The 20236-nt window shown below is 32.0% G+C and overlaps 3 protein-coding genes across 4 annotated transcripts; 2 read left to right on the plus strand and 1 right to left on the minus strand.

The window, feature by feature from the left end:
- Positions 1–1204: 1204 nt before the first annotated feature.
- LOC111618777 (peroxisomal hydratase-dehydrogenase-epimerase-like) lies at positions 1205–15326 on the plus strand. Its single transcript, XM_023360348.1, has 15 exons — positions 1205–1368; positions 1482–1691; positions 1756–1918; positions 6466–6594; positions 8885–9061; positions 9587–9636; positions 10320–10473; positions 10795–10889; positions 10983–11112; positions 12105–12298; positions 12925–13122; positions 13185–13338; positions 13636–13730; positions 14681–14810; positions 14885–15326. Exons 2-15 carry the CDS (start codon positions 1507–1509, stop codon positions 15080–15082), a joined length of 2052 nt encoding a protein of 683 aa, XP_023216116.1. The 5' UTR covers positions 1205–1368; positions 1482–1506; the 3' UTR covers positions 15083–15326.
- On the plus strand, positions 5569–6796 carry LOC111618761 (dehydrogenase/reductase SDR family member 11-like). 2 transcript variants are annotated; one of them, XR_002755642.1, is made up of 2 exons: positions 5569–5608; positions 6466–6796. XR_002755642.1 is itself a non-coding variant. In XM_023360333.1 (2 exons), exons 1-2 carry the CDS (start codon positions 6268–6270, stop codon positions 6661–6663), a joined length of 267 nt encoding a protein of 88 aa, XP_023216101.1. In that variant the 5' UTR covers positions 6143–6267; the 3' UTR covers positions 6664–6796. The 2 variants fall into 2 exon arrangements, 1 of the variants encoding a protein (XP_023216101.1); XM_023360333.1 differs by lacking the exon at positions 5569–5608 and adding an exon at positions 6143–6336.
- Positions 15327–16301: 975 nt separating the features above from the next.
- On the minus strand, positions 16302–20086 carry LOC111618744 (exportin-2-like). Its single transcript, XM_023360307.1, has 4 exons — positions 20011–20086; positions 19787–19933; positions 16666–16897; positions 16302–16588 (listed from the first exon to the last, which is right to left on the minus strand). The coding sequence occupies exons 1-4, from the start codon at positions 20031–20033 to the stop codon at positions 16499–16501; spliced, it is 492 nt and encodes a 163-aa protein (XP_023216075.1). The 5' UTR covers positions 20034–20086; the 3' UTR covers positions 16302–16498.
- Between the last annotated feature and the right edge of the window lie 150 nt (positions 20087–20236).

The raw sequence follows: 20236 nt of genomic DNA on the forward strand, positions 1-20236 counted from the left end.
CTGGCAATCTCTGAGATTCAAGTGCAGATGTGGCAGGATTCTCAGTTGAGTGACACTTCTTGGACCTAGTTGAAGAACCTACGACATCTCTTTGGATCCTCAAATAGACGGGAAACCGGATAGTCTGGTTCCCCGCTCCACGACTTCCAATCGTCTCTGGCACAAAGAACTTTTAAGATTCAAGATTCTGAGTCACTTCCTACAAAAGCCACAAGATAATTTATTTCAGATTGCATTTCAGTGCGGATAGTAAGTATCTCAAACAACTGTAAGTGGTGTACAGTACAGTATATGAAGAAGAGAAAATCTAGAACAACCTGGAGTACTTTTCTTCTAGACATAAAGAAACTTGAGTTGTTTGAAGATTCTATAATATAAATGTGCCTCTGAATATGAATTAAAAAACACTCACAGAAGAAATTAAACTTTCTAAATTTTAATAGTTTATTTGGGGTTTTAAACTATTTATTTTTATAAATATACATAGATTAAGTGTTATTATCTAATAAAGCAAAATTTTCAATAAAATATATAGTTGTTGAGATTTGAAATACAAAAAAAATCCAGCAAAGAGAGTTGCGTAACTTTTCCGCTGTTATGAGTTTTTATTTGAAAGATATAACTTTTATCATTAATTAAGGAAATAAATAAATAAAATTGTATGTGGCTCCATCTGTTATGAGATTTTGTTATAAAAAACTTTTTACATATTTTAATTACTATAAAATGGCAAAAAAGCTTAATTTTGACGGTAGGGATGAGTTTTGTAAAGGAATTGTGAATGTTAATAACGGATAAAATTCATTAAGTCTTATCTCTCTGGAGATATGACAAATGACATCCCTTTATCACACTTTTATGTGAATTGGATCAATACTTGAATTCACAGAAACTTGTAAATGCAAAAACAGTACTTAAAACCAATAAATAAACGACTTTTAATATCAAAAGAAAGCATAATTTATCTGTTTTCTGATTTAGAACCTTGACAAATTTATTGATTCACTATCAGCTGTAGTTTCAAGGACAATGGTGGGAATAAAATACCGTATTTCGTTGCAATTGATAATTTATTTACTCAAGTGCTTTAAAAAATTTGAGAGAGAAAAAAAAGTGGAGACTAGCAGTTCCTTAATCAGTTTATCTAGTAACCACGGTATTATATATACTAATGCATAATCGCTTATTGATATAGGTATAAAGAAACAAAGTACGAATCATGTACAGAGTACGTGATTCGCACGTGATACAAGTGACTGTTAATCTAAAACATGTAATTAACTATCATCATAAAAGTTGCAGAAAGTTGTAGAGTTTAATTAAATATCCTCTCTTGTATATTAACAACAGGTTGTAGTACTTACAAGGGTAAGACTTTCTTCTCGTTTTAATTCATAAATAAAAGTTTAGGTTGGTAATAAAAGTTGCATTCATTAGTAATTAGTTATGTATTAAGTTTAATTATTATTTAATTCCATTAGACGTTTCTGAAATTCTGCTTTATACATGGATCGCTGGGTTGGTAAAGTAGCCTTGGTTACGGGTGCTTCTACAGGTATAGGTGCCTCCATTTGTAAAGGATTGGTAAGAAATGGGATGAAAGTCGTTGGTTGCGCTAGAAATGTAGATGCCATCAAAAAAATAGCAGAAGAATTGGGATCTTTTACTCACGGTGAATTGTTACCCATAAAGTAAGTCATTCTGAATTTCTGGTATAAATCTACATTGTTTTTTTCTAATTGGTGATTTTTCTAGATGTGATTTAACTAACGAATCGGAAATTTTGAACATGTTTCAAGAAATTAAAAAACATTATGGACGAATTGATGTTTGTATTAATAATGCTGGTGTCTCTAAAATCTGTCCCTTAATGAGCGGTAACACGGATCATTGGAGAAATATTCTAGACGTAAGTAGTGTTGGATAGTTCTAGATAATAAGTAGCTTGTTTAGCATACGTCCTTGTTAGTGAGAATGACTTTACTATTAGCGCGCAATTTGCTATTAACTGCTAATAGTAGAGTTAACTCTTTTCGTCCTGTGGGCACTAAGAAGGCCTTTTTACTAAGTCAATTGTGGGTTCAGCCAGGTACACAATGAGCTGCCGGGTGACGAATGACATATTCGGACGGACCACCCACCGATTATAATAATAAATAATAAATATTTATACTATTATTTGTCCCGGCAAATCTTATTTTATCTATAGCAATACATGGTATCGGTACTACGTTTTGTTTCCGTTTGCAAACAACCATCTTCCCGACTATGTAATAAGGTGCACACATCCAACCAAAAGGAACAGGATGCTATTTTATATACACTTTACCTCTACGTCTAGTGTATATCTATAACAAATAATGAACGGTAGTAATTGTTTATTTACAGACATGCGAGCTTTTAAAATGAACTGAGATTCTAAAAGGAGAAATCTCTGAAATTCTTGAAATACAAAACATTTTTCCGGAAACTTCAGGAATATGAGGCATTTCAGAGTCTCGACAAAACCTTTTAGAACAGGAGGTCAAAATACGGCTGCAATTTGAAAAAAAATTGTAGACCTATAAATTCCCACTATCGTCTATCTGTCTGTTCTTTCTTAATTTTCATAGCGTAGTAAGATAGATAAAAGTCAAATCCCTGGCTATTAGACATGGAATTTTATAGCTATTCTGTAAGCCCATCTTTAATAAAAGAGCATTACAGGCCATTTTTTAATGCTAATTTTCAATCTTGAATTGATTATGGATTGCCCATCTAGTCAATGGCTGCACCTTCCCTTTTACACAGGATTATTTTTGTACTGTTCTTTACAGTAATCTTCCAAATTTCAGTGACTTCATACTTCAGATATATGGTTTATATCTTGTTCACTAAAACTTACCTCATTATTGTTTTTACACTTAAGTCCAGACATTGCATATTATGCTACATATGGTCTTTTTCACCTTCTAAACATTCAAAAACTTATATAGAAAAGAAATTAATAGTCAGAAAAATGACTTCCTGTCATTCTATTGAATTGTATATACCAAGTCTTGGATTTGCTGAGACACCCCACTGTTTATTGAAGAAATTTTATATTTCTAATAGAATNATTAACTCTTTTCGTCCTGTGGGCACTAAGAAGGCCTTTTTACTAAGTCAATTGTGGGTTCAGCCAGGTACACAATGAGTTGCCGGGTGACGAAGGACATATTCGGACTGATTACCCACCGAATATAATAATAAATAATAAGTATTTATACTGTTATTTGTCCCTGCAAATCGTATCTATAGCGATACATCATTTTTGTTTTCGTTTGCAAACAACTATCTTCCCGACTATGTAATAAGGTGCACACCTCTAACCAAAAAGATCAGAATGCACAAATAATGAACGGTAGTAATTGTTTATTTACAGATATGCGAGCTTTTAAAATGAACTGAGATTCTAAAAGGAGAGATCTCTGAAATTCTTGAAATATAAAATATTTTTCCGGAAACTTCAGGAATGTGGGGCATTTCATAGTCTCGACAAAACCTTTTAGAACAGGAGGTCAAAATACGGAACGTGTGCGCGATCCTATACAATACAGAATGTCTGGTCACTTTATATAAACATATAAACCAAAGGTGAAATAACTTCACTTCGAACCGTGATTAGAAATTATAATGCTGGCCACTCCTCTCCCAACCCATCCTCGGCATAAAATATTTGAATTGCACCCAGCTCCCAAAAAGTCTTTAACTCTTGACTGAAAAAAATAATACACCATAAGAAAAACGTTTACGATTCATGATCAAAGGAATTGATGGTAGGCCCTTCTCTTGACACGTTCGAATTCCTGTTGGCTCTGGGTCCTAGTTCGGTCTCACCAATGAGCAATTGTAGTTACGGCACTGATATGCTAGAATATAGAAACTATTAATGGCAAAATATGATTTATTTACTTTTCTTTAGTGATGTAAAGAACAAAAGAAACATTGCATTATATTGATATCAGTAAAATTGAGGTCACATTAATTAACTATTGTGTAATAGGTACAAAAATGCTGCAACAGTAAAAAACACATTTTGTCAATAAATATTAATCATACAAAATATGAAACATTTATATATGCTAATATATCAAAAGTTTTCTGATACAAATGCTATTAAAGGATGCGACTGTAGCTCCAATGAGGCTAAAGGTGGATTTGAGTTCTTGCATGTAGTGTCTACGTGAAATGCGTGCGGAAAAATAACGTTAAATTGACATAATTTTGCTGCACGTATTTTGTGTCACTCTTCTTAAGCTGGATTTAAGTCTGGCTTAAGAAGCGTGGAGGATGTTATAGCAGCAAACAATATAAATAGGGTAAAATCGGGTGAGATGCCTAGTCGGGAGAGGCTCCTAGATGTTGTTTATTCAAACAATTCTCAGTAGACCAAGTCAATAGTCACTTTAATAATGACTATTCTCAACGTTCTTACGAAATCGAATACATTTATATAATATTTCTGTTTCATGTGAAAGTAGGGTTAGTTGATTGTAGCCTCTCTGGCTTTCACTACAACACAACCAACCCCATCTTAAATTTTGATCTTGTTCGCCATGAAACAATGTCAGAATCTAAGATGGACGTTAACTGAGGTGACTGCAGGACAATTATAAGCAAATTACTGAATTATTCCTGAAATTTCAGTAGTAGTTTTACTTTCTGGCTTATTATGCATATAACAGAAATTGGAATCATGTCAAATTTGATCCTCCGGGTTTTTGCAAATCTCGACATTTTCAGACCTCCAGAACAACTCAAAAAAGAATCCTTAGACCTGTGTGTTTACGTTGTTTATGTATGTTGTTACGTCTATTTTGTTTAATATCTCAGAATGGGGTAATCATTAATTAAGAAACAAAATTTGGCATGGTAACTTGTATATAAATAACATTAATAATATTAAATTTTGGTGGTTAAAGGTCAAGGAATGGAGATAGAGAGAGGTTATGTGTCATATCTCGAGTAGGATCGAACTTAATGAAGAGTTTATTTATTAGCATTTACAATTTTTATAAAACCCATCTCCACCCTAAAAATTTAAGCTCTTTGCCATTTTATAATAATAATAATAATATAAAAATTATGTTTTAAAAAAATCTGGTCACAGACAATTTTAATTTGTTCGTAACATTCTTAGTGTTTTTTTTTGCAATGGGTTACACAGCTCTGCTAGATTTTTTTTATCATTGTATACATTGCCGTAACTAGGCAGGTTGCAACAGGTCCTGCAAGATATATGGTTTATATCTTGGTCACTAAAACTTAACTCGTTATTGTTTTTACACTTAAGTTCAGACATTGTATATTATGCTACATATGGTCATTTTCACATTCTAAACAAACATTCAAAAAGTTATATAGAAAAGAAATTAATAGTCAGAAAAATGACTTCCTGTCATTCTATTGAATTGTATATATCATGTCTTGGATTTGCTGAAACACCCCACTGTTTATTGGAAGAAATTTTATATTTCTAATAGAATTATATAATTTATAACTTTAAAAAATGAGTTATTGCAATGGTATTTTATTAGGNGGATTAAGACAAGAGTTAAGAGAGGAGAAAAGTAAAATAAGAGTTTGTGTAAGTTTTCAGTTTTTAATTCTTTTATATCTCAGTTTAAAATAGAAATTATTTTATAACACTAATTTAACTATTGATTATATATCAGGTCTGTGCATAAGTTCCTGCGTATTTTGACCTTGAGAAAAATCTTGTTTTGCTGTTAAAAATGCCGGTCTAATGTGATACATTTTACACTGAAGTGTTAAATTGGATCTCATTCATATAATACAGTTCAGAATTGGGACATTTCAGTTGTTTATTTTCGTTAAAATGGAAGTAACAGATTAATATAAGAGACATGTTTTATACTTTTTATTTTTAAATGATGAGAATGCTACAAATGCAGCCAAAAAATTAAATACTGTTCATAATCAAACTGTAATTAGTGTAAGGACTGNTATAACAATAAAAGCCAATGTAAACTATAACAAATTGTTTGCTTCACAATTTTTACTGGGTTATATTGTTTACATATTCAAATGTACCGAATAGAAACATTATTTGTTTAAAAAAACTTTATTAAATAAATTCCATACAATAAATAATCAGTATTAAATTAAAATAATAATTTATTTTATTACCTAAAATCAAAATGTCTTGATAAACTCTTCATTAGTGTACTTGGACGTAAAGTTATTACAGGCTTTGGATCAAGTTTTTATTGTGGAACAAAGCATATGGTAAATGCATTGGCAGAAGGATTAAGACAAGAGTTAAGAGAGGAGAAAAGTAAAATAAGAGTTTGTGTAAGTTTTCAGTTTTCAATTCTTTTATATCTCAGTTTAAAATAGAAATCATTTTATAACACTGATTTAACTATTGATTATATACTTTAATATATATTTTGATATGTTTATATGAATATTTTATTGTAGTGCATTAGTCCTGCTACAGTGAAAACAGAATTTATACCAAGAATGGTTGAAAATACAAAGATTGCTGAAGAGTTTTATGAAAGCACAGACCCCCTTCAACCTGAAAATGTTACAGAAGCTATTCTGAATGTACTGAAAATGCCAAAACATGTTGATGTTAACGATATTATTATACAGACCACTATACCATCAATATAATTTAAATAATTGATCTCAGATTACTTCAGTTGGTTCTAATTGATATTATGGATGTTAAATGATTCAAAGCTAACCAAATATTTCTAGTCTGTAACATTTAAAATTAAATGACTCCAATAGATTTGTAAATGAATGGATTATTTGAAATATTCTGTCCACACTTCATCTCATATCTATTCCTACAATTTTGCATCATTCCAATGTGTCAAATGATATTTTTTACTCGGTATAAGACACCATCTTCGTATCAAATACACATAACTCCCGATTATCCGTGCATCGTCAAGCTACTTTTTGTTCACTTGTTTATGGACGTAACGAATGGGAAGTTGTATACACATCATCAGTAGGCTTTCAATGTTAACTGACTTTCCAGAAACTGTCTCAAACGTCCCGGAATGATTACCTCAATTTACAAACGAATCTTTAGAAGTTTATTGATAGAATACACGAGGGAAAAAAACCTCATACAGTATATTTAAGCTGCAAATTTCAAAAAAATATCTTACTACTACTGATATTAAAATACCATAATTTGAAAAAAAAGTAAGAATTATCAGTATTTTCCGTTCGCTGATTAGCACGGATAATCGGAATGTTAATATAAGTAAACATTGTTTATTAAAATTGATATCTTTGCGTTTATGAATTAATAAAATCGACTCCAAAATAAAATAACATTTTCGGTAATTTATGGGTCAATTTTCGAGAAATAACGTAATCCTACGGTTGGGAGAGATAGAGGGTGGTCAACACCCCACGGCCCGTAGTAAGAGCGCCGGAACCAATAGGAATGCGGTAAACCAACAGTTCGGACAAACCAAAAATTAGAATTTGAGACAAAATTGTATAAAAACCCGTGTCTTGAAGAACATGGGATGGTCTGCACGATAAAATGCGTTTTTATCCATCCCGACCCCATCGATGAAACCTTGTCACCTACCGAGGTATCGCCGTCACCTTGTCATCTTTCTCGGCTACTCTCTTTTAATAACTTCAAGTGTCTATCTCGTATTGTAAGAATCTATCTGTTAATTAATTAAACGCAAATTATATGGTAAATCCGTCTCAGCGCGAGTCTCTGGGTCCAGTACCGCCTACCTCCATACGATCTTAACCTCTCGCATCAATTTCACAGAGCGAGTATTCCTGTCTTTTATTGCAAGACAGGACATCGTCTGGGGCAGTCCTTACGATAATTATTTTTATTAACTTTCACGAAAGTACTAGTCCACGAGAGACTAAAATAAAAAAAAGAACTATTTTGGGAACAAAATGTTTGACAGGCATATTACTTACTGTTACATTAAGAAAACAAATAAAAATATTATATTTTTCTCCTTTCACGATTTCGTTATTCCTTCGATAGAAAAGCTAATAATTTTTAACATAGACGATGCCGATTAGAACACGTAAAAACGAACAACAAGACCCGTTACTTGAAAAATGCATGAAGTACGAAATAACATCAAACCTGTACACAAGCAACGATGACCAAAAAGAAANAATATCTTTTTAGTTCAATAAAACAGATGAACTTGATATTAAATCTATGTACAATATAATAGATACATAACAATGCATTTTATTTACGTTTCATAAATTATGTACAAAATAAAAACAGAGAAATATTATTTAAGCGATATTACACATTCATTTTCGTTAAGTAAATAAGCTACATTACGTTTAAATTATCTAAATTTGTCTCGCATAATCTAGAATGTTCTTTCGGTACGAATTTTTCTCTCGATAGTTTTCGAATTTATATTTTTCTCCTTTCACGATACGATTTCGTTATTCCTTCGATAGAAAAGCTAATAATTTTTAACATAGACGATGCCGATTAGAACACGTAAAAACGAACAACAAGACCCGTTACTTGAAAAATGCATGAAGTACGAAATAACATCAAACCTGTACACAAGCAACGATGACCAAAAAGAAAATGGCGCCCAGTTATCATGTGACATTCTTTCGATCAATTGTCGTAAAATATAAATCTTGGGCTTTAAAAAACGTTTATTTCAAACGACACTTTTTTGTTTAATTCGCATATCGGTACGTTTTCAAGGCTGTTCGCTTCCAATACACTTTAGAAATAGTACGTGTTCCGTTGATAACTGTTGTACTTATCAGCTAGTTCGTAACCTTTTATCGTATTGGATGATAAACTTTTAGAACAGTTTGTGTTATCCTTATCACAAAAATGTTTCTAGATTAATTTGTAACTTACTTGTTAGTTTTTTATTTGAGAATAGAAAATATGGATCGTTGGATGAATAGAGTAGCTCTTGTAACGGGAGCATCTGCAGGAATCGGTACATCTATTTGTAGAGAATTGGTGAAGAATGGGATGAAAGTGGTGGGTTGTGCCAGAAATGTGGATGCCATTAAGAAAATAACCGAAGAGCTAGCAAGTTTCTCTCCAGGAGAACTATTACCTATCAAGTAAGTACGTTTATCATGTATCAAGAGTCGAATGAATGATCATAATTAAAAGTGCTCAGAGCTCTTTGTATTGGGCAATTTCAGAAGACTTAACTCAAATGATCTTGAAATGGCTTTTTAATGTAAATTTGATTATTTAGTTGTAAAATTTATAATAAAGATAAAAGTTTTCTGCATTGAGTTAACTACTTCCGAATTTCACTCCTGAACTCATCATTAACTTTAACTTTCGTAATAATTTCGTGAGTTTTAGGGTATTCACAAGAATAAAATATAAAATATTTCTAAAATATACATTGTACCCACGATTTTCGTTCATTAATTCGTTTATTTCTTTAAAAAACAACGAATTTTAGATGCGATTTAAACAACGAATCAGAGATTTTGGGTATGTTTGAAGAAATTCGGAAACGTTTCGGCCGCATTGATGTATGCATTAACAATGCTGGTTTGTCCTNTGGATGCCATTAAGAAAATAACCGAAGAGCTAGCAAGTTTCTCTCCAGGAGAACTATTACCTATCAAGTAAGTTGTTTTTAAATGTGTGGTTAAGAAGAAAAAATAATAATAACGGTTATTTATGAAAAAAATCAGTCATATTCAACACAGCTTAATTTACTAGTGCAGCTTTTGAACTATATTTTACGAATAATTAGTACAATTTTGAGTATTCACGTGTTCAGTTTTAGAGTTCGAATGACCTCCTGAAATGAATTAAAATGGAATTACGAGGCACAGCTGTATATCTCGGGATTGGATGAATCTAAAATTTTGGAACTTGGTAGGGTTATTTCTATATATGAGTCGTTGATGCTATTAAGATTTGGTAATTAATTTGGGCCGCTTTCATCTGGAATAGAACACGTTTATCATATATCAAGAGTCGAATGATCATAATTAAAAGTGTTCAGAGCTCTATGTATTGGGCAATTTCAGAAGACTTAACTTAAATGATCTTGAAATGGCTTTTTAATATAAATTTGATTATTTAGTTATAAAATTTATAATAAAGATAAAAGTTTTCTGCATTGAGTTAAGTACTTCCGAATTTCACTCCTGAACTCATCATTAACTTTAACTTTCGTAATAATTTCGTGAGTTTTAGGGTATTCACAAGAATAAAATATAAAATATTTCTAAAATATACATTGTACCCACGATTTTCGTTCATTAATTCGTTTATTTCTTTAAAAAACAACGAATTTTAGATGCGATTTAAACAACGAATCAGAGATTTTGGGTATGTTTGAAGAAATTCGGAAACGTTTCGGCCGCATTGATGTATGCATTAACAATGCTGGTTTGTCCTTCGTGTGCCCTTTAATTAATGGTTCGACCGAACAATGGAGAGAATTATTACAAGTAAGTTTTTTCTTTAACTGAAGCGAAATTAAACAAAAAAACTTCTAGTGCGATGTAACATCAATATAATCTGTGTAAAATATTAAGAAAAACGCCCCAAATGTTTCGTACGTGATAATATAAACAGGGTAGACCAAAACCTTTCTAACACCAAGATTAATGCTTTATTACAACTGAATTATGAGGGTTTAATGTTTTTTCTCAAACTCATCCTGGGTTAGCCTCAAATTATAACCCTGAGCTGGTGGTGTACTGAGTTCGAATTAATCGATTATTATACACTACTTTATTACTTTTTAATAACAAGAAATTGTCGTATAGGTTAACGTGTTAGCTTTATGCATTTGTACTCGTGAAGCAATCAAACTAATGCGAGAAAAAGGCATCGAGGACGGACAGATCATACACATTAGCAGGTAATTATGCTAATTAAGCAATTATTAATTATCTTCGTCTCATTAATATTTATATTCTCAATATCAATTCTTTTATTACATTTTCTAATTTAGTATGTCCGCATATCGAGTGCTGGCGTTACCTGGCAATAGTGTTTATGCTGGAACTAAACATATGGTGAGAGCATTAGCCGAAGGATTACGCCAAGAATTAAGAGCCGAAAAAAGCAAAATTAGAGTTTGTGTAAGTGATTTTTAACACTTTATTTTCAATATTTTCTAAAATAAAATTAAAATAGAATTCGGACGAATTAACTTAAAATATATTGCAAGCTGAGTTCTCATAACCTATAATCTAATTGAAGTAGGCCTACTTCTGTTCACCCGAAAACAAGGCTGAAGGCTAGGGACTAGGGGCTAGCTAATAGGGCTAATGTTGGCTGGAAAACAAAACTACCAATCGGAATTTTTTCAGCCTATCCAATGATTTATTCATGGATGTGGGACTTCATAAGATGTATTAAATCTTTATAACCATAAAGATTTAATACATCTTATGAAGTCCCACATCCATGAATAAATCATTGGATAGGCTGAAAAAATTCCGATTGGTAGTTTTGTTTTCCAGCCAACATTAGCCCTATTAGCTAGCCCCTAGTCCCTAGTCCAAGTATAAAAATTAAATAACAATAGGCTAAGTTTACGTGATGAAAGAAGAAGCATATACTGTATTTATATACTGCATATGGAAACTGAATGAGGACTTAGCTTAGTCGCTAAGACGTAATATATGCCGCCGTAGCTACGGCTCCGTCTCGATGGGATAATGACGAATGAACTAAGAATTTTCCCGAGTTTCTGTGCATATTATACGCAACGGAAGTTAACAGTGACGATCACGTCAAACGATACCTAAATGGACAAGTGAAAAGTCAGAATTTCGGTATTTGAATATATTGCTGTAGGTTGGAAAGAATGAATATTTTCATAAATTATCAGAAAGCCATGACTACAAACATGGAGATTTTCTGCATGTTATTTAACAGCTGCAAACGTGGAATTGTATTCAGAACTCAGACAATTTTGGAAACTATTGTAGATCCATAAATGATAGGTTCTTACGAGCGAAAGTCCGATTAATCTCACTATTGTATCGGTATCGGTCATGATCTAAATCACTCTACAGGATTTCACTTTCAATATTCTTAAAATTGATTTACTTTTATTTCGTTTCAGTGTATCAGCCCGGGTATGGTAGAAACGGAATTTTGGGGAAGGATGATTCAAAATCCAGAACTCGGTAAAGAAAAATACAAAGAACTAAAGTGCCTTCAAGCCGACGACGTAGCCAAGACAGTTTTACAAGTGTTAGAAATGCCCGAACACGTGGATATCAACGACATACTTGTTAGACCCACTGAACAGCAGTCGTAACAAAAATTTTGGTTTATCAATATGTAATTGCTTAAATTGAATCATACCGAATATGCAAATAATTTCGTATATTTAAAAATTGTACTTGGTACTAACACTTCTCTTAATTTTTCCAATTGGACTTTTAATAAATAAAGAATACTGTACTTTCAGAAAAGATTAATTCATTAAATTATAAAAATACTAAATCATTGAAAAATTAGAGGAATTTACAATAAAGTATTTACTGTAAAATCAGCTTTCCAATCACGAGCAGCGCGCAGTTCTTGAAATCTCAATCGGTAACCGACTTTTGGCATAGGATGGCCAAAAGTCAGTTACCGACTGATGAATTTGCGTTTACGAAGTTTTTCCTGGCACAATATTCTCAATTTTCTGCGTAAAGATAATCGAATTGTCTTTACGTAACTAAATTTACGGAATGTGGAAAACGCGAGTTCATCGGGAAAAATGATGGGACTAGTGTCTTTTTCTATACCCACAGAACCCAGGCATGAAAAAATCCTGTCCGCCCACAGCATGAAAATAATTTATCATCGCGCCGTGAGAGTTTTTCGATTAACGCGACTACATAACTTCCTTATCAAATTATCTGGTTAACACGTTACTAAGGTTAATCTGATACTTGTATAATAAGCAACATGGATCGCTGGAGAGGTAGAATCGCTCTAGTAACGGGTGCTTCGGCGGGAATAGGAGTTTCTCTATGTAAAGAATTGGTAAAAAATGGGATGATAGTCATCGGATGTGCCAGAAATGTGGATGCTATCAAGAAACTAGCCGAAGAATTAAAAGATCTAGGCCATCTGTACCCAATCAGGTAAATTTGCAAGGCAATTTTTTGAGATTTAAGAATTGGCTCTAATGAAATTGTCATTGTAGATGCGATCTAAACAACGAATCGGAAATTTTGAAGATGTTTGAAGAGATTCGTGATAGATACGATCGTATCGATGTTTGCATAAACAATGCTGGCTTGTGTAACATCAGCCCTTTGATTAATGGTGATACAGAGATTTGGAGAAATATGCTTCAAGTAAGTAATCTAGAATTAAGGATTATATTAAGTCTAAGATTCATACATAGCACGTTACACGGATATGATCAGCCTCGTCCATCAGATGAATTAACATTACAATTGTCGAATGATGCACGGGAGATCAATCCTTACCCAGAGAGAAATTTAAGTTATATTCTACCATTTCAGAAAGCTTTGTGCACAATCTACATAATTCCAAATGTAGAATTATTTCCTGATTATAATAATTTTAGAACAGAAAAACTTGGTTCTTATAATAGAAAAGATTAATGCTTTATAAATCTGTGTGTTTAGGTTAATGTACTGGCATTATGCATCTGTACACGCGAAGCAATAAAATTGATGCAAGAAAAGAACATAAGAGATGGACAGATTATACATATTGGCAGGTAATTATATAAAATAAATTTAACTTAAGAATTATTAGAAATATAGGATTTAATATAATAGAAAAATGGATTCAGCTAAGAATAAATCCATTTAAAAAACGAAAAATACTAAATTAAAATAAAGGAAATGAGCATGTTTCATGATGCTGATTATGATTTAAGTCAATGAAATTATAAGGTTTGCTGATTCACTTAAATCAGTTTAAAATGAAACAAGTCTCAAGAGATGTAACTAAATATTAATAAGGATACATGATTTAGATTAAAATAATTCTAGAACAATTTGATGAGTGCATATTTAATGTTTTGCTTGTCAAATAATGATAATGCAATGTTACAAACTTGTTATATTTATTGTTACATCTTAATCAGCTAATATAGTTTGCCATATAAAATTATGTTCATTTTTATAATAAAGGAACAAAATAAATACACTTTATTACAGAAATTCCTCATTCTAAGAATCCTAGAAATGTTTGTTTGCTAAAAGTACAAACTCAGCAGTTTTTCCTCAAATTCTTACAAAGTTAAACTTATTTCATTTTGTACAACTATGTTGTTGTGATATATATATTAATAATTATTATGCAGTAGTAATCTGAATCTTAAATACATGTTAAATATAGGGCCTAACAGAAGTATTACGCATGCAGACAATTGTCTGAGCCAAAATATATCAATGAAATCAAGATGACAAAGATTTTCTACCATGAATCAAAAGAAACTGCGATTTACATCACTTTTGGGTCAATTTCTTCATATAAGAGGCTAATATTCTTAAGGCTCCTCTATGTTTAGACCTCAGGCAAATGGCCTATCTGGTTTCCTTTATGTAGGCCAGGAAAAGTAATTCAAAATTGTGAATACAGCATAGTTTTTTGTTTTTGAAGATAAAGTATGGCTAAGTAATGAATTATATATGACAATTTGCAAATTTTTTTCCAAATTAGCATCTTAGGACATAAAGTATATTCGTCGGGTGGATCAAGTTTTTATAGTGGAACAAAGTACATGGTAAGAGCTCTTGTAGAAGGATTGCGACAGGAATTAAGACAGGAGAAAAGTGAAATAAGAATTTGTGTAAGTTGGATTATTTATTTATTTGATTTTTGTACAGAAATACGTCTCTATTCAGAATATTTGATTTGTTTCAGTCCATCAGTCCAGGTTTGGTAGATACAGAATTTATGGAAAGGATGCTTCAGAATAAAGAAATGGCTAAAACTATAAAGGGAAGCATGGCAACTCTTAAAGCTGACGATATAACAAATGCCGTTATTAATGTATTAAAAATGCCCAAACATGTTGACATTAACGACATTCTGGTTCGTCCGACGGAGCAAATGTTTTAAAGAATGAAAAGTCATTCTATCATTAATCATCACTGTAATCAAACATTATGGCTAAGATGTATTGTGTTTAGCCAAAAACTTAAGACACCAATTAAGTTTCAATATATTGTTCTGATATGTATTTGTGAAATGATTATGTTGAAATTAAGAATTAAATGTTATTTGTGGATTCCACTATCGGCTCTAAGCAAGCAAGCAAGCAAACTATTGTGATGATCCCTTTCATTTGAAAAGATTTAATCATTGGATCACTTACTTATCTGCTTGTCACCTAGATGCACCCAGAGCTTCAAGTTTGTTACAGATTGTACTTTTAATAGTACAATTAAAAAAGAAACAGATAACAACACAGTAGAAGAAAAGTACATAAATAGATAAAACTAAATATGGCATTTCATACAATCATAATAAGAAATTTATACCCTTTTTTATTCTATAAGTGCAGTATAGCGCAATAACGATCACTTGGCACAATTCACTCCTTTATTTCAATTCTGTTGAGCTTATTGCGTTATTGCGCTATATTGCACATATAGAACAAATATAATAGATACCACACGGTTTCAAAACATGGAAGAAAAATTTATACCTCTTCAAGGTATAATTTTCTAATTATGATTGTATAAAGCTGTAAAGTGAGGTTGTAAAATAGGTTCCTACTATATTAGTTTTTTTACATATTACTCATTTTAATTCAAAAGAATCCTCATCCTGTCATCTTAAATGTTTTAAATAGGTTCTAATTACAGTATATTAATTTAAGCAAACTTGAAAGTATCATTAATGACTGCTTCATCTTGACAAAAATTTAAAGAAAATTTGATCTAATATTAAACTTTATTAATGACTAAATTTTGAAATTTCTTGTTACTAGAGTTAAATTTTAAAAATATTGATGCATTTTATTCTTAAAACTGATTTTTATAGATTAGTAGTAATTCAAACTAAGCACTTATTCTAGAGAAATGCATCAATATAAAAGATGAAAACAATTATATTAAATAAATAGAACTAACACCCTAAAAATTATATAAAAACTTAAGAGCATTTTTTAAAACAATATTAAATAATGAATTTCAGCCATCTCTTAAAAATGCAGATAAACTATTAACACAGAAATTATGTAAAAACTTATGATTATTTTCATACAAACCTGAATAATTAATGTATAGATGTATCAAATGAGCCAAGAAACATATCAGAATATTTCTTGAAATTATAATTTTTGATATTTTTCTTCATATGAAATTTATTTAGGCAAAACAAACAATTTATATACAGTCTAAAATTCATAACCAAAGAGATTTCTGAAGAAATAACACGTGAATCTTTGGTTTTTCATTTTACAGTATCTCAAGAAACATTTACCATTATGATAAATCAGTCTGTCACGACATAACAGAAACTATACAATTTTCACACTAACTGTACTTGAGCTGCTTGCAAATATCGCTGGAGATGAGCAATGGCTTCCTCACCAATTCCAGAAGATATTAATGGCATCAACTGAAAAACAGGTAGTTATTTTAAAATAATAAAAAAAAACTTGTTTGATATCAAGAAAAAAGCAATTTAGTACACACTTTTCCTGGATGATTGACCGAGAGTTTGTACAGACTCTGTGCCAGATTTATCCGCGCATCCGGAATGGCACCATTGAAAGGATCACATTCCTTCTTTCCTGCAAATACCAACTGAGAATAGGATATCTGATAGCTGGGTGTGTCTTCAATTTCAATAAAATGTTCATCTTCGGGTATTGTGTCATCTTCAGGTAATTCAAATAATTCAATCAGAGATTGTAACAAGGGTGTCCTACAACAACAAAACAAAACATTTGTAATACTTTTCTAAAATTAAAATTTTTAAACACACATTAAAACAAAATTATTATATTAATTATACACTGAAATAGAACATTAGTAACATCTAAAAGCAGTCAGGGCTTTCCTTTTTCCAGACCAGCAGCTGAGGAACTTGTCAGCAAAATGACAAGTTAATTTTAAATCATTGCATCTGCCAGCTGCTAAATATTCATTGCCAGAGTCCGCATAACAAATCTCACGTACCAAAATGTCTCAGATCTGATCTATACAATTGGTATCAGGTAAGTTACACAGTTGTAAATGATGATGAAAGGGCTGTTGCATTCTTCAAAACAGTCTGACATCACCTAAACTGATAACATGTCCATGTGCACTGTCCTACTGAAAATAGTATTCCCACTTAAACTAGTAGTTGGAATCTTACAACTTGTGTGTTAAACCTATAACTATATATAAATACTAAATTTAAATATATAATATATAGCATCCACCCGCTAATACAACATTTCTAAAATATATCAAGATATTTTAGAAATGGCATAAAAAATTTGTTAATTTTAGCTGGATTACAGGTTGGTGCTTTCATTATACCATTTCTAGGGCCCACGATAGGATATTACGATTTATTCCAAACTCTGCCTGTCTGCATAATGAAGCCAAAATCTGAATTCATTGATCCAATCATTTTTTCTTTAAGTCCCAGTCCATCATGACAGAATATTAGTGTGGGCATTCTTCAGAAGTGCCTGCTATTGAAACCCAACTAATTTTATATCCATTGCATAGTCCACTGTAATAGGAATTGTGAGATTGCTATGTTGTATTGAGAGGTCAGTCAAATCACTGCAATACAGTTTGGTTACAAGCTGAAACATCTGTCATTCAACTCGCATCAACTTTCCATGACTGTCTTTGTCTTTCCTTCTGGCAGATAGTTCTTCTTGTGTTTACCTGTCATTAAATACTCTAGACATTGCACTTGAAGAGCAAGTAAGTAAGGCTACTCTTCTGAGAAAGTGCCCTTGTTCTACTTTACTGGAAATGAGTAGAAGGCCAACCTTACAGCATAGCCTTTGAAAAGAGAATTTTAAGGAAGTGAGGAGGAAGAAAAGAAAAGACTAATAGGAAAGTGTGAACATGAGACCTCAGAGCACCCAGTCTGTTCCATTAGAATTGAAATTAACAAAATGTACAAAACATGGGTTTGCTGTTTTACAAACAGTGAATTTAAAGGAATTACAGAAAGGTGTGGATGCCCAAGAGGCTGCTCCAGTGAGACAGGTGCGGCAATATACAAATAGCAGAAACACACATAGCCAGACACCTGGTGGTGACAATTGGGCTGCCAAGTAACAAACAAACCTGAAACAAAATTTACATGAAAATTAAAAAAACAAAAGAAAATGATACAAAAATAAGTGGACTCATGAACAGCTTACACTTAGACCCAATGGGTTAACATAAGGTGGGCCTGCAGATGACAGCAACCTGGAAGGGCAAGCACTTAGCTATCGGGAACAGCCAAAACAAACAAACTCATACGTACAAAAGATGGGTGGGAGAACACAATCCCAACCTTGGGCCCATAAAACAGCTTATACTTAGACCTGATGGGTAAACAAACAGTGAGTCCCAGATGAAAATAACATGAAAGGCCACCCCTGGGGCCTGCCCAAATACAAAGAAAACCCAAACAAATAAAACAGAACAACATATAACTATTAGATAGAAAACTCCCTTAACAGCCTCTTAGCCAAGGTACATAGGGAATGTATTGTGCAAAGAGTAGACCAATACTTAGAAAGATGGGGCCATGACCCCAATGTCTATGAGAAAGCTCCTCAGAGCACTATAAGTCTTTTTGTTAAGAAAAAAGTCTTTAACAGCACAGGGCCAGTGTGGTCCATGATGGTATATGGAGTCGATGTGGGTTTTCCACTGTGAGGTGTACTTGCTGAACATCATCTTCTTCCCCAAGTGGCAGTCACACTATTTCCTTTTTGAAGGAATCTCTTTAAGTAGGAATGGAAGTTCCCATGAACAGTCAATATTTGGGTTATATGAGAGTCTGGAACAAAGACCACTTTTTGCCTGTTCTTGATAATTGAAAGAAATTCATGTGTTGATCTTTTCGTGTTTTCATTATCCCATCTAAGTTGCCAGCTTTCCGTGGTGTGGTTCTTCAATTCAATATGAAGCCAGCAGCTAGGGAGTGCCCCAAAGGCTGCTTCTCTCTGCAACTGAGTGGCCTTCCTTGCAAGGAGGTCAGCCCTCTCATCATTCTACACACAAACTCTCAAATCATGTTGTTGTCCTTCTGTTGCCAGGAATTACACTGATCTTCAATGGCATGCCTCTACTACATGTAGTGTATGCTGAGTCCAACACAAATAACCACAGGTATCATTTCAACTTTCCAGATCTGTTGCTAATATTTTGCTTCTTCAGTATATTAAGATATTTTAAAGAGAAATGGTAAAATGTTTTAACAGAATTCAGAATCCAAACATTATTTTGAATGTCCATTTATAAGTAGAAGTTATCTTGATCTTCTAAGATAATGGCCATATCAAAATTCATTAAAATATTACAATGTACTTGTAGAGATAGTTATTTAAGATGAAATAGTTACACAAAAAGTATTAATTAAATAATGCAGTCACATTTTATGGAATCACAAAAGAAACCTGTAATACCTAATTTTCTGCCAAAAGCGATATGACAATTCTGATAATGGTCACATTAAAAGAAACATCTGTCATCAATTTTAATGTATAATTATATAAAAGTGTAAATAAAAGCAGGTAACATTTAAAAATTATTAGTATTAGAAAAAAGTAACTTATGTTTGAAATTCTTCATATCACATTTATCTTACCAGTAATTAGCATATTCTCCCACTATCATTGCTGGAGTTTCTGTTAATAGTTTTGTGATTCCAATGGCACAAATCTTTCGCTCCAAAGAACCAGAGACTTTCTGTACCTCAGGAATAACGACCCTATCCAACACCATCGCAAACATTCTAAAACAACAGATGACAATTTAGTTTAGAATGATAATTAATTATTCTAATTATTTTTTTTTTAAATGTGTACGTACTTGGGTTGAAACTCGTCGACCATGCTTATGAACGTACTTGGACCATATTTATAAATAAAGAAAAAGAAAAACACCAGAAGACCTAAAAAAAAAATTAAAATTCTATCATAAAGAAAAAATTAAAACTAAAATTACATTAAAAACCTAGAATTTTCTGATATTAATTCATATTATTCATAATAATGAATCTCAACAATCTTGAAATTGATTTCACTACAGTTAAATT

Source organism: Centruroides sculpturatus, unplaced genomic scaffold, assembly GCF_000671375.1.
Source record: "Centruroides sculpturatus isolate CEXI.00-Female unplaced genomic scaffold, Cexi_2.0 scaffold188, whole genome shotgun sequence".
NCBI classification, from domain to species: Eukaryota; Metazoa; Arthropoda; class Arachnida; order Scorpiones; family Buthidae; genus Centruroides; species Centruroides sculpturatus.